We start from the raw sequence: 15,465 nt of genomic DNA on the forward strand, positions 1-15,465 counted from the left end.
GATGAGAAGACGAGTGTTCAAGAAGACAGATTAAAAAAAAAAAAACCCAAACCAAAACACAACAAAAACCAAAAAAAACCCCTACTAGGTGTTCCCCAGTCTGCTGCAACTTCCCATGGATGCCAGAGGTGGGTGTGCAAACTGAGGACACGCTGCAGTGTTCAGGCACTGAAAGGCTGTTGAAGAATGCCTCGCCAAAGGGTAACTTTGCAAAATACCCAGACCCACTGAAGGTAAAACCAGATGAAGTGCCCGTTCTGCGATGCTTACTACAGTGCCAAACACTTTATATGGCTTCTTTCTCCTCTCCCTTGCCCTTTTCAGTAGTGAGCTCTGCTTGCAATTTGGGAGAAATATTGCAGTTCTTCCACTGTCCTGTTGTCTGCTCAGCCAGGAGTTAACATTAAAAAAAAAAAAAAAGCTGCATGTAGCTGCCCTCGGGACAGGATGAATCCTCTGGCAGGCAGAATGTGACAATTTGCTAAGTGGTCGGTAGGGACCTGCCTTGGGCCCATCTGGATGAAGGCAGGGTGCTGGAGAACATCTGGCCATCATGCAGAACTTGGATGATATGTGCCCAAACAGCGCCCAAGGGTTTATTTAGGCCACCAGACAGGCAGGTGTGGGTGCTGCAGAGGGCCATGCCCCCCAGAGACAGTGACGGTACCCACGCCTTGTCCTGGGGGCTCTAGCACCAACAACGCACTGACAACAGCAGTCTGCTACTTCCATCTCTTTTCTCTTCATTTTGATAATAAAATGGAAAAAAAATTTCTCATTTTTCTTCCCACCAGCTTACTGAGTCCTTTGGTTTTCGTCACTGCTGCTCCTTGAATGGTCTCCCTCCCTTTCACACTGAACCTCTAAGCTACACTGCCAGGGCAGGTATGGGATCCATACTGGGAACATGAGGGCTTGTTGCTCTTCAGAACAGCTATGTTGCAGAGCCCCTTCCTAAAGCCACGTGTGGGTATTCAAAAGGTTTGTTTTTCTTTTCTTTTTCCCTTTGTAAAGCTGTAATACAGTCTTGTTATGCTTGCACGTGTATGTGAATGAATTTAAAGACATGAACCCCAGCTTTTCAGGAAAATAACCCCAAAGCAGTGTATTCCTGGTTAGTAGGTAAGTGCTCTGTCTTTGCTGCACTGAACTGATAACATTGCACATTACAGGCTTTGACTACTGATGAACTTGTACCTAAAGCAACTGTGAGCGGGTGACAGGGATCACTGTGTGTGTTTCTTCAGAAATCATTACCCAGTCCGGGCAGCGCATCACAGCAGAGGTGTGCTGCCCCAAAAAGCCACGCACCAGAAACCAGCTGGTAGCATCTTTGATCCTTCAACAGCCAATTCTTACTCAACAGCTCATTATCCATAACATGCCAAGGACGGCCACAGATGCGTATGAGATGCTTTCCCTTGTCTCTGACAGAGAGCAAACCTGTGAGGTGCTGAGTCCCATCCCTAAGCTAAATGGAATGTGATAACCTGACTACCAGTGTCATTTACGGGGGCTGGATGCTAGAGCAACTCCATGGGCTATGTGCAGGTCCATTTGCTTTACTCCTGCGACCAGAAGAATGAAACAGAGGCCTGAGAAGAGGCAGGAGTGTTGGCATTGTGCAGCATTGGCCATTAAATGCTCACATGTGAGAGGCTTCTTGGCCTTAAATCAGTAAAGGGCAATGTCAGCATGACATTGGGGAGTAGAGAGGGGGCACAGGAGAGAGGATAGATGCATGGAAGACAGCAAGAAAGGAAAAAAATATAATAGAAATAACAGCACTGTAGTAAAAAACTTTGGCCTCTCTTTTCAAACTGTCAAAGCAAGATAGCCGTTGTCCTGAAATAATAATCTGGAGCTTCTTACAGTAATGTTGCTACAGTGCTTTGGGCCCAAAACATGGCATAATCATTTCTTGTTAGGGCTGGAAAGGAATCCCAGACAATGTTTGCCCTAGCTTGCTGGCGTTATACTAGTTAAGGACTTGATTCTGGGAGGTGCTGGCCAAAGGTCAGAAAAGCACTATGTGTTGACCTTCAATGAATGCAGTGAGGCTGTTTGTGTGCTTACGTAGTGTTAAGCACACACTTAAGCTGGCAGGTAAACCAGGCCCAGAGTGACCAGCTCTCTGAGCTCTACTAGTCTGTGTGTTAAACCACTGTAATAAAAATAAATTAAAACCAAACCAGAACACCTCTAAGTTGCTGTCCTTACGCCTCAGCTGTGGGTACCAGTGACAAGTCCCACCATCCATCCATACCAATGCACCAGGCTCCTTTTGTCAGGCCAGGCAACATGATCCGTCATGCTTTTCTCAGTATGCCTTTAGGATCAGTTCTTGAAACAGCTGATACAGAGAGGACAGATATCCCTCATGAAACCCCCCAGCTCCTCCTGTCATGCGTTCCTCTGCAGAGCGGGTGGGAATCCCGGCCTTTCCTGCTGCGGGGCGTGCGTCGGCTCTCACACAATCACGAGGCTTCGGTGTGAAAACAAACTAGAAGCTGAGTGAATGCCATGCAGTGACCATGAAGAGATGGGTTTTGCTTGCTTGTCCTCAACATCCTTGTTGCTCATGGCTGATGGGTTCACAACTCGGTTTAGAAAATTATACTTGAAAGAGATGAAAAGTAGACAGTTGCTAGAACTGACCCAGCCTTTAGTAGGGAGTCCTGTTCTTTACAGGTGGTGCCTTTTTCTGCGTGGGAGCCGAACGGTGCCTACTGACTGGCCATGAACTTCTCCAGGGAAAGAAATACCTTTCTAGTCATGCACGGTCACAGATGAGCTGGGCCGCAGAGTTTTGCTCCTTCTCTGTCCTCATAAGGTGCTCGCAGCCTGAAAGTGGTGTTTGGTGTAAGTGCTTTAGTGCCATAGGTGCTGGTCTTTTGGGGACTTCACCCAGGCCTGTGATTCCCTCGGGGGCTCTCTGGAGTTGATGATGGAGCCTTGTCAGGATGAGTGGTGCCTGAAGGCGGAATGGATGCACCGCCAGCCGAGCTTGAACATGTATGGCAAATCCACATGCCAGGAAAGTCTTACAGATAGATGCCAAGTCTTGGCACAATTCCCACCAGGGGTATTTTCTGTTATAGAAGCTTGAACCAACAGGTCTGATGATGCTGCAGTACCCATCACATGTAAATACAATTTTCCTTTTTTTTTTTTTTAATATTTATTTTTCTACTCTTTTTTTTTTCTTTTTTTTTAAAAAAAAGGCAGTTCAGAAGATTTACATTGTACGTAACGGGGAAGTGAATAATACCAGCACTTATGGTTCCTTTTAGTTATGTTTTGAAGACGGCATAGTAGTCAGGTAGAATTGAACCGCTACGGTCTATGAAACCTAAAACCCAAGGGGAAAAAAAAAAAGAGAAACAGTAAGATAATATCCTCACATGCATACTGTACATTAAAAAAAAAAAAATATTGAGCACTAATTGCTACAGTGACACAGTTATGCACCTCAATTCCTGCAGCATTGACATAGCTGTGCTGGCACTGCAGACCTCAAACAGACACTCACGCGTCCTTGGTCCTTGCCAGACTCACAGTTTGTAGGCATCAGCTGTTTGCACCAAAATCTACCAAGGACAGACTTTGGGTCCATCCTACTAGGTCCGTGAGTGAGTTATTTCAGATCAGCTAGTCCTCTTTCAGACAACACCATGCCTGATCCCACAAAAAGTGTCTGGTTTAGACAAACCTTATGCTCTTCCACCAGAAAGATTTACATAGAGTTCAAGTGTGATTATTCCTCAATGTCGGAGTCTGAAGAGACAACTCAAGCTAAAATGACCACCCTCTCTGCAAGTGCACCCAGTGTCAGGATGCTGGGGTTTGTCAGATCTGCAAAGATATTTTTTTTTAAGCTGTGATTTTTCACTCCATCATGAATTAATTAATGTGTCCCACTAGTAAAGCAGCACTCACATTCTTTGCTCAGCTCATGCCACTGCTTAATGACATGAATAGCTCATTACCTCGCTAATGATTTTATAATGGTGATTTATCTGAGTTTGTTTAAGGGAATGGCTCTATTTTGTTTCAGCATGCTTCCTTCCAGTGCGTATTTCCTGAGGCCACTTGACTAACCAGTAGGTCCTGCTGACTCAGACAAACCCTTACTCCAATTTCTATTACATTAGCTGTTATCTCTAAGAATGCCTGGCCCAGACTTAGCAAGTCAAAGCCACTCAGTGGCTTTCAAATACAAACGGAGTCACCTCAGAGGGTCACTGCTCATCCCAACACTGAAAAAGAAGCAAAATACTGCCCAAAAACCTGCGAAAGCCAAGCAGCTGGAGAGACTTATGGAAAACTAAACCAGCTTCTATGTTTGTGGGATGCTAAAGGCCTCATGGAAATCTGTGGAGCTCTCAGTGGAGCTCAACTCCTTGTAGCAACACCTCCTTTTTAAACAGCCTCATCCTTTCTGAATTTGTCACCACTCTCCTGGAGGAATGAGCCCAACTTCCCTCAAAGGCTCAGTCACGGGGGTCAACAGAGCTAGGCCAACTGCACACCCTAAAGCTTCTTCCAGACCTCATGGCTCAAAGGCAGCTGGCTTGTCTTCAGCAGCACTCTCTTATTACAAACCCCAGTGCAACCATCCTAGCACATGCTAGGAAGCAGAAGGGATATAGTTTCTGCAAGGGAATATGTGCATAATACATGTGATGAATTTTAACATAATTATTAATTTATACACATAAAAATCCTCTAGTACAAAATTAATTTTCCCTTAAGATTCTCTGTATTTTTCTTAAAGTATTAACTGCATTTTTAATGAACACCTAGCTGATGAACGTATTAATACAAGGGCAGCTCCAGTTTTGCATCAGATCTCACTCTCATTTGTCTTCAATACCTAACACTTGTCTTTAATGTTTAACAATGAGTGGGGGTTAATGTTGATTTGCGCAGGCCTGACTTCAGCGCATCTCAGCATCAAAGCCAGAGCAGACTCAGCACAGGCTGTATGAGGGGATGTGTCCACATCCCCCAGCATGTCGCGGCTGTAGCCTGTCAGAGAGGAAGGTGGTTAGTTTGGGGTCATGGATAATTCATTCTGTCTCTACCTTTTTAACTAATAAAGAGCACAAGTCTGATGAGGAATGTTTGAGGGAACTGGGGCTGTTCAGCCTGGAGACCAGGAGGCTGAGGGGAGACCTGATCGCTGTCTGCAACTACCTGAAAGGAGGGTGTAGCATGGAGGGGGTTGGTCTCTTCTCCCAGGTAACAAGTGATAGAACGAGAGGAAATGGCCTCAAGTTGCACCAGGGCAGGTTCAGATTGGATATTAGGAAAAATTTCTTCCCAGAAAGGGTTGTCAGGCATTGGAACAGGCTGTCCAGGGAAGTGGTGGAGTCACCGTCCCTGGAGGTGTTTAAAAGGCATTTAGACGACATTCTTAGGGACATGGTTTAGTGCCAGAGTTTGGTTAACAGTTGTACTTGACAATCTTGAGGGTCTTTTCCAACCAAAATGATTCTAAAAGTGTAAAAGATAGTGCTTCTTGCATACTATGTCACCACTGCTTCGCCTATGGCAGGACTGAGAGATCCGTGCTAGGGATGTGCGTAGCATGGAACATCCACACGCTCAGCAGGGTATGATCATACACATACCTGGCTATGTACTGGCTCTACAAGAGGTTCCCTGTTGCCCTCCTTCAGACACACACACTATTTACTTTTGATATTAGAAGAACAGATGTGCAGATAGAGCAAGAGGATTTAAAAAATAAAATAAAAGGTTACACTTTATTAAACAGATGGCATGTGCCTGCATACTGCCACCTAAGAAGGCAGCATGAGGTCATCTGTGCAACTTTCTTTTACAGCCCCTAATTCTAAATGTTGTTTAGATCTCATGGTGTGTTCAGTAGGTGTTGGAGAAACAGCTGCTGGTTCTTTTTTTCTTTCTTTTTCTTTTAAAAAACCCTATTCATTGATAGTCTTAAAAAATTAATCTCAGCTTACCTTGTTAGATGCCTACTTAATTCATGAACTTCCATTTCAGTGCTTTTAAATTCATTAAGCTCTTTTCGAATGGCCGCCTGCAAAGGACAAATAAACTCATAAATGTATAAATGAGAGAGATCGAAATAAGTTCACTTTGTTCTCAAAACAGTGTATTAAAAGTGAAGCAGATAACATTATCAGAGAGAAAGAAAAACATATAAAAAGACTTTAAAATGTGAAAAGGAAAAAAGATAAACACGTTCTAAATCACATAAGGGGAACAGATAAATGCTGCAGTTGAATGGCTCAATTTGAAAATGTATCATAGACAATGCAAGATACAGAAGCCAGTTCTGGCTTATTATGTAAAAACTTTAATGTACAAAATCCAAATTAGCATAAGCATGAGACAAAAATGTGCACTGGAGTTTCTCAAACACTGCGGTCTATTTCAGAGCTGGACTGCGAGTAAACTGGGCCTGGATGTCACCAGACTTGTACTTGAGATGCCTCCTGCCTTTATGCAGTCCTGAATTTCCTCAGGTGAAGTTACCTAAAGTGGCTGAGCTCACTTGGCAGGGAAAGAGGAGAGCCCTCCACCTCCCTTCTCACCCAGCTGTGCCATTTGCTGAACTGATTCAACGCACTAATCCAGGAGAAAATCAGCCACAGGCAGTCGTATTCAGCACCAGCAGGAGACCCAGATACCTACAGCCTCCGTGGGGTGTCCATGAGGGAAAAGAAAACCAGGGGTGATGGTAGCAAGAGAAATATTGAAGAATTAAAAAAAAAAACAAACCCAAGAGGTGACTTGGAGGGACTCAGTTTTGTGGTGGAGAGGGTGCTCAGCAGAATGGGCCCAAGTCCCAAGCCCCAACATCAAGACTTCTGACAGCCATGAGATATTTGCAGCTCATAAGCAGGTTTCACTGGGAACGAAGGGAACAGATGTGCAAGGTGGCCGGTGTGGCCAAACGCTCCCAGGGATCCGAGCTGTGCGCTGCTGCCTTTCCATGGGATGCTGAAAACACCAGCATCAGCGGCTGCACGTGGCTGCTCCAGCTGGCGGTACTCCTGTCTATCAGGAATTTTCCTCGATGAAGAAAATCTAAACTCGTATGAACAGTACGAGCCCAAGAGAGGGCTTTTGCAACAGCCGTGGGTCCAGCCACCAAGTACCTTTGCCTTGACAAGTCCTTAGCAATAGATTCAGTGAGTGTGATCTACAGAAAAGGCCCCTTGTGCTCCTTCTGCACAGCTTTGGGTTTTTATTTACCTGAAAAATGCCTGTAAGGCTCTGCCTCCATCTATCAGGACAGAGTGACGGCAATGCAGCAGCTCAAGGGCCTACCTTCAGCACACCAATTTGCTGCTTAAGTGACTGTGAAAGAGGCTACGTGGGCTGCTGGCTCCCACAAGGTCTGAAATCTGTTCCCCCCTGCATCCCTCTTCTGTTGGAGGGATTTAGAAGTGCCCTTTTTATTGCCCTAACAGTCAGAAACGGTAAAGATGAAGTTGGACTGAAGGCAGTTCCCTACATCCAGCACACAGAGCAAGATTTACTGACAAAGAGAGAAGTCCATTACTAAAATCTATTTTTACAATAAATCTAGCCTGTGCTGACCAATGAAGATGGTTATTGAATCAAAGCTCTAGAAGAAAAGAATCTTTTATAGGATGTTGCAGCTTTGTCAGGCATTTTAGAGCTGCTTCCAATTTGTCTGGCTATTTTTTCCAACAGTGGACACGGCAGTGGGAAAAAACAGGTGATCTGAATGGCAGAAATCAGAATACTGCCTACATGACCCAACCCCCCAAAACCAAGATATCCGCTTCCTTATGCCATAAGGGACATTAATATTAGAATGACAAATGTTTCTTCTTCTCCTGCTTTGCTGAGAAAAAGGTTCATTTGGAGAACTTAAGCCCTTTGCTTTGTGTATGGACTTGGCACATGCATTATAAAAAAGAAAAAGTAACCTCAAAGTACTTTGCCTTAATACTGAATTCTTTACCAAGCTACCCTTGATAGTGGTATTTAATACTCCTTCTTTTCATAGGGTGAGGAAGGACCTCTCTTTTCCCAGCTGATGTCTCTCCATGCCTTTCATCCCAGACAGGGATCTCTCAAAGGCTGCAGAACCAGTTGGAGATTTATTCCTTCCCTCATCTAACAACTGGGAGAATATAACCAAGTCAGTTGAATAAGGTCTTGTCCAACATGTTGAGGTAAAATGGGAAAAGCTAATTTAGCCCAGTATATTATGGTCTGTGGACAGTCTAGAGGAAGGTTTTGGTTTTGTTTTTGTTTTTTCAGATCAGTTTATGCTACATTAACTTATCCAAAGCTAAACTAAAAAAGCCCTCTGTCAAGAAGAAAACCAGTAGTCACAAAACTATACAAGTCCTTCGATAAAATTATACAAGTAGAACAGGCTGCCCTTTCCTCTGTGAATAAAACTAAGAGGACCATCAATGAGTGGCATGGCCAGGAATCCTGCTCTTGTCTCTAAACACTGGACATCACGGTCTCCAGTGCTGCATGAGTCCCACAAAGCAAGCAGACTAAAGTCACGGATCAGTCTCATAGTCTGCTTTTCTGACAGTGGCCATAAAATGTTTAAGTCTTCTTCCTGAGGCACGATTAAGACGCTCAGGATATTACTGTTATAATTTGCCAGCAATTTAACTCCTCTGCCACCAGTGCTGCCACCAGAGACGACACTTAGGGAAGGTCCCACTGGTGCTCAGGACAGCCTACTCGATACCAAACACACAGCCTTCCTTCATCTGCAGGGCTCATGTGATCTCAGTTTAGTGCTTGAAATACTCCGTGGAACGGGGCAGAAATCCTGAGTAAACACCCCTGTCGTAACACACTAGAGAGAAGTTTCCTGGCTTCAGCAGGAGGTGCTTTTGCCAATTATTTGACTTGCTGCCATTTGAGCACCCAGGCCTGCTGTGTCCTGGCACAGCAATTCAGGCAAGTGCTGCTGTCACACTGCTCTGCGTGGTCTTGCAGGAGCTCTCAGCTGGCAGCATTATGTGGCAAGACCAAAACCAACAAACAAGCAACAGGGTTCGGGACCTCTCCTCAAAGGGCTTCATATTATCCCCTCTCTGTTTAACTGGCTTGTTGCTGGTGTCCCACACATATAGAAGCCTTCTTGCCAAAGACTCAAATAACAAACCTTGTGAATGCGAAGAAATCACAGGTGTGTTGGGAAGGGAGCTCAGGTGGAGGTTTATTCCTTGACATCCTGAAGGATGCTGTTTGCCGTGACATGCTCTAGCTATTCAGATCATGGCTCTCCTGAAGTTGCTCCACTTACTTTGTCAGCGGCTGTGAGTCGTGTCCAGGGTTTGTCCGCCCTCCTGTCGTAGTCCTGCGCATCTGCCACTTCCACGTAGTCGCTGAAGCGGATGAGGATCTTCCTTTCACGTAGCTCTTCTACTGTGGGCCTTTGACTCAGCTGCAGGTTTGAGGAAGGAGTGGAAAAAGACATCAGGACTTTGCTTTTTCCTTGCAGAGTGCTGCTTGGGGATTTATTTTACTATGACCATAGTTATGATAATAAGAGGGTTCAGACATTCCCGGTACCGTTTTTTTAAACAACCTTTCACAAAATTGCTACTTGGGAGATAACATCTTGTTATAGCACCTTGAATATCATCTCTCATCTTGCTACCCGAGCAGCCCACTGTTGTTTGGGAAGCAGCTGTGGCTGGACACCCCAGTCCCTGGCTGAGGTTGATCACCCCAGCAGAAATGAGATGTAATGCAAGGAAGTCTCCTTGTGCGCTGATGTCTCAGGAAGAGACAAAGACCACAACACAACTTTAAAACTCCACGCAGAGGCTGTACGCTTCCCAGCCTTGAGCTGCTGCGTGTGCTGCTGTGCTGCCTGGGAAGAATCAGGCAAAGGCACCGAGCAGCTCCTGCCCTCAATTATGTGCAAAAGGTGACAAACGGCTTTTCTTACCATTCTGATACTCTGCAGACTTGTCCTTACCTCCAGAAAATATAGACAGGATGATGACTAGTGCTCATTGAACTTTTCACCGTGCACTGCGGCTCCACTTCGTGTCACAGTGTATTTGACTTTTAAGTTTACATTGCATATCACAAGAAAAACAATTGCAAGGGTGGATAGTATCACATCAAGAAAGCATCTTCACTGTTCCAAAGCATTTCTTTCAAGTTCCACAGCAGAACAGGCAGCCACAGCCAAAACTCTCCTCTCAAATTAGAAGTGGTAGTGTGCTGGTAGTCCACGTATCGTACAGCCTGTTGCACGGCCAGGGGCAGGAATTGGCTTTCAGGGATCAATTCTCCCTGGATGCACAGCATGCTGCTTAGTGTCAAAAGCAATTACACAAGTGTTTCTGAAGAAGGCGCTACATATGTGTGTGCATGTGGCTGTACATTAGCTGTGAAAGTTTCACCATTAGAGCGAAACATTTGTAATCGTGATAGATGAGGAAAAATAGTATCAGTATATCATGCTGTTCCTACTCATTAGAAATATGCGTGTTTTGCAATACTTCACCCTTGTGAATAGTGAAAGGTCTATATATCACAGAAAATGCTTGAGACTCTATTCTGGAAAGGTATTTAGGCTCCTGGATCCTGACATGCAATTCCACCTTCCTCCCAAAATAAATATCTCATTTCCCTGCATTTCATCTTCCAGGGAGAATTACGATTCAAAACAGCCAGGATTCTAGGCGGAGGGTGAAAAATTTGTGAGATCACAGGAAAGAGAAGCACATCCTTGAAATCCCATCTTTCTCCAGCATTTAGATGTTGATGCAAGATAGCTTCACCACCCTATCCTGCCCCTGGCTTTAAGTCCCTGTATGCTTATTCTTGGCATAGATAGTTGCCTCTCTCTTCTCTTTTTAGAAAAGATGGTTGTGATGAGAAGTGACAGTGGGGCTGCTCTCCTTACACAGATGGCCCTGAGCATGTACTCATGAACTGGGTTCAAACACCTCATGTAGAGAGTATGCAGAGCTGCACTAATGCCCCACCTGTGAGACAGGACAAGGGGTGATGATTTTAAACTAAAGGAGGGGAGATTCAGGCTACACATGAGGAAGAAATGTTTTACAATGAGGGTGGTGAAACACTGGCCCAGGTTGCCCAGAGCGATGGTAGATGGCCCATCCCTGGAGACATTCCAGGCCAGGCTGGACGGGGCTCTGAGCAACCTGATCTAGTTGGAGATGTCCCCACTCATGGCAGGGGGGTTGGACTAGATGACCTTTGAAGGTCCCTTCCAACCCAAACTATTCTGTGATTCTGTGCTCAGGGACAGGAATCAGGAAAAATCTCCTTGCTGGTTTGAAAATGAACAAATTAGAAGCTTATGAATTCTGCAAAGTTCTTAAAACTAGACAGTTTTCTTACATCCACTTTCTTCTGCAGGAGACATGAAGCTTCCTGGGGTGAGCTGCTCTGTGTGTTTGTCACACAACATTCCTCCTATTTCTTCCAAAAGCTTCCCAAGAAAAGCCCCATTTCACATACCCACGTTCAGGCCAGCCACGGTCAGGTCAGCCAAAGAGCATCAGCCAAAGAGCACGTATGCAGTGGGGTTAGCAAGAAGCATGCCTTTCTGAACTCAGACTACAGGTTTTGGGGACCCTTTTTAAAAAACCACAATGCACACGGAGTAGGTATAACGGGTTTTTTTGGTGTGTTTTTTTTTTTTTTGACAACAGGACAAATCTATCTGTGAGCTACAGTACCATGTCAGAAAAGCCAGAGGGCACAATAAAGTAGATTGAAACACCTATAGATTTAAAAATGTTATTTTTCACTCTAGCAGAACAGGACTTCCTCTTCAGCCTGCAGTGCTGGTACTTACACCTAAGTCACCTACAAGCCAAATACACACTGCAATTAATAGATGGGCTTTTAAGAAAAGCAAGCAAACCAAACTGCTATACCATGCTTAGAGAATAATCACAGTTACGCTACGAGTGAGGTTTCTCTCTGTCCTACGACCCATCTTGAATGTGATTTCAAATGGGTTGTTTTTTCTTAGCAGCCCCAGTGCTAGGAGCTGCAGATTTGTATGCGCTAATGCATTATTACTTAGATAGCACAGCAGAATTCTGCTTCCAGTTATTTAAGATCTAAGCCCTGACTATGGGAATAATCTTTATGCTGAAATATTATGACCACACCCCAAAATTTCAAAGATAAGGGCGAGACTCCGTCTTTCCTTGCATCAACTGCTTCTTTTCTCACAACAGCACGAATTAAGGATGAATCACCGATATTATCTGTGCAATTCTCAGCTTTTATCATTTTTGGACGTAGCCTAGATGTTGTTTCAGATTAGGATGGGAGTTTTTAAAAAAATAAGATGTCTTATTACATGGAGTATGACAACACCAACAAAATATCAAATCCTGTGAATTAAACTCTGTGCTCCTAAATGGCTAAGAGGGAAGCAGTAGCTCCTATAAGCTTTCCAAGCTGGCAGAGGGCTTTCACAAAATGACTGGCTCTATTTCACAGCTTCTGACAGCTCTTGACCTCAGTTGGCTTTTGGGTTTGTGCTAATCTAAGTGATTCGCAAGTTTGTACAAAGGAGAAGGCAGGTGGCTGCTGATGCACTGAAACGTGCTGTGCCCGGCTGATGTGTCGGTGTCAAGAGCACAAGAGCACCAAGAGTCACGGAGGCAGCGGTACTTTGGCCAGCAATGTGAATTCACTGCTGGTATCTCCCTCAGTGCTGCACTGGGTGTTAGGCAGCTAATTTGGCTTCCTTGGTGCACTGGGTGCGGGCTAAAAGCAAAGAAATGACAGTAAATGTTACGGTCTGCATGACGAAATAAGACAAATCTGAGGTAAGTTCTCCTGTTGGAGAAATGGAGAAATGGAGAAAAAACAAACTAGGTACATCATCCGCACATTTCAGCACTGAAACTCACTGTAGCCCTTTGGTGGGTGTGATGAATGCTGCACTGAGTTATACGTGAAAAAATGCCAAGGGTGTAAGCACATTATGAACCTTTAGTGTTACTGTGCATTCTTCATTCTTAGGTGACACCTGAATGTAAGACAGACTAAAAGCTGCTGCTTCTCTTCCTCTGAAGGCATACAACTATTACTGTGTGTTACTTTTAGATGCCCTGCCTTTGCTTCAGAAACCTACAAGCAGGGCAATTCCAGGTACTTCTAGACCCCATGGGAGTGATGGGCAGTGTCTCCATCCCCACACAGCAGCTGGGGCAAGCAAAGCACAGAGACAGAGCAACCAGCTCAAGGTGACCCAGAAAAAAGATGCACTGACTCTCGTGCCAGTGCTCTGGCTGTGAGAGAGAGTCCTGAAATGCACAGCTTATACCACATAGTTCATGTATAGCCATAAATCTACATGTATTTACATATATAAATACACATACACAAAATTTATTCAGCACATTAAACTAAAGTGCCCAGTGAGGGACAACCACACTGAGGGGTTTTCTAAAAGCGATTAATTAAAACTGAATGGTTAGCAAACTGCCCTACCTCTTTCTCATGCCATCGCAGAGATTTCTAGGGAGCTGCTAAGCATGAGGGTCTCTCAGTATGTGTGGGCTGCCCAGAGCACCCTTAACTCTTAAATGGTTGGGAAAATAGCTTTGGTAACAGACTCTTAATTGGCTCTACTGTAGGTGTCAGTGCAATGCCTGTTCACGATAAGGGCACAGCTCACCTAAGATCTCACCTTGCAGTTTATTTTTATGACATGTGAGCTGCAGTCTCTTGGGTCAAAATTGCTTAATGCTACACAATCCTTCTTCGGCAACACCCGAGACTGAGCTCTGTTGCTTATAATGGACAGAAAAAATTGGGCACATTTGAAACCTACAGTAAAAGGACACGGTCAAGGACATGATGCAATCACCCGCACAAGGCTGTGGTGTTCCACATGGGGAGAAAAGATCTTCAGTCACTGAGCTGGAGCCTTTTTTACTTACTTGTGTTAATGCCAGAGGGATGTGCATGTGTGCATCTGGACTTTTTCTGGGCATATACATTTCTGTTTCTCTATTTATGAAGATTTGTGAGCTGAGGGAGAAGGAGAACTTTACAGCTAGTGACCTCATTATTTGAGTGTGAACCAGAGCAAAATCCCTTTCAAAGTAAATGGATTTGTATTAATGCAAAAGCAGCGTAAATGAGGACAGGACCCCCCATGTCTTGTCATAGGAGGTCAAGTTTTCCTCTGTATATTCTGGATCACTAGAGATAAAAATGGGCACATCTCAAGCTTTGATACTAAGCCAATTTGCAAGAGAATGTTTAACACAAACCCCTTTCTTCTTGGCATGGGAAGTGAAGCAAACCCAAGCACTGCCGCCAGGTAAAGTAGAGGGTGACATACTATTGTCAGTCCAGCCTTGGGAAATGCTGAGTTTGCTCCACTTCAGTCACAATGAAGCTTCTTGTCTTGTCACTTCATTGTTGCCTGCTCTGTTACCTCGTTAAAATGTTATGGTTGTTATTTAGAGAAGAATCCAAGGTGAAAATTTACAGATATTAACTAGCAGTGCACACAACCCCTCCTTCTCCTTTGCTCCCCACCTTTTGTGGTATGACATAGGAGAGGGATGCGATGAAAATGCCCCAAAGACCTTTCCCTCTGACTATAAATGCAGCTTATCCAAATTAGCTGCTAACCTTTTTTCTTTTCTGACCTTTTTCCTCCTGCCTTCCTTTCACCTCCCTCTGATGAGTCCCACCTCTCTCAAGAGTTCATTATTTTGAACAGTCTGTGCTGATGCAAGCCAGCAGAGGTCAATTAAAGAAAAGATTGAAAAGCAAAACATTTCCTAGCGAGGCATCCGCTTGCTCTGCAATGAAGAGGGAGTTTAAGTTGTACTGGGGCAGGAATTTAATGGGAGTAAAGACTTCGGATTATTGCACGGATTTTAAGAAACAGCCACACCTCATCACTTTGGTTATTGTTATTACTGCTATGAGATTTTTTTAGTTTTCAAGCTAGACTGCCAGGAAAAATTAGCTATTGACAATGGGGGATAGGAAGCAGTAAATGGGGAGCATGATGCTATTTGAAAGAAGAGAAGGTAAGAAAAGTAGAGTTTTATTCTTCCTTGCAAGTGATTTGTAACCTGTTGTGTTAAGCCAGGCTATGACTCTCTGTCTGTAATGGAAGTCCTCATGGGGAGTTCAGGCTTGTGTTAATTGCCTTGGTGCCTGGCCAAATTCACCATGGTTCAGAGAGGATAAATTCTTACTAGTAATTCCTGGGGGCCCAGAATTACCTCCTTGTGGCAAGAGGTGCCTGCAACTCTTCTCCCAGAAGGCCTCTGTGCGTTAATATTCCTGCAATGGGCTTGCGGGCAAAGAACAGTGCTCAGAGAAAAACCCTTCTAATCCACATGTCCCTCCGCTCAAACAAAGCTGCTTTCTGGGCAGGAAGAAGGAGCACGGGGTGGCTGGATGTGCAAACCCAACCACGGGCAT

General features: G+C 44.5%; 1 protein-coding gene across 1 annotated transcript in view; it reads right to left on the reverse strand.

Annotated features, from left to right (window-relative positions):
* Window positions 1-3,282: 3,282 nt before the first annotated feature.
* PHACTR1 (phosphatase and actin regulator 1) overlaps window positions 3,283-15,465 on the reverse strand; it is a 308,817-nt gene continuing 296,634 nt past the window's right edge. Inside the window, exons 14-16 of the mRNA XM_065629081.1 lie at window positions 9,305-9,445; window positions 5,991-6,067; window positions 3,283-3,352 (exon numbers count right to left, since the gene is read on the reverse strand). Of these exons, the coding sequence (XP_065485153.1) occupies window positions 3,337-3,352; window positions 5,991-6,067; window positions 9,305-9,445 (234 nt within the window). The 3' untranslated portion in view covers window positions 3,283-3,336. The remainder of the gene's footprint in view (window positions 3,353-5,990; window positions 6,068-9,304; window positions 9,446-15,465) is intronic.

The sequence above is a fragment of the Caloenas nicobarica genome, chromosome 2 (assembly GCF_036013445.1).
Source record: "Caloenas nicobarica isolate bCalNic1 chromosome 2, bCalNic1.hap1, whole genome shotgun sequence".
Taxonomy (NCBI): domain Eukaryota; kingdom Metazoa; phylum Chordata; class Aves; order Columbiformes; family Columbidae; genus Caloenas; species Caloenas nicobarica.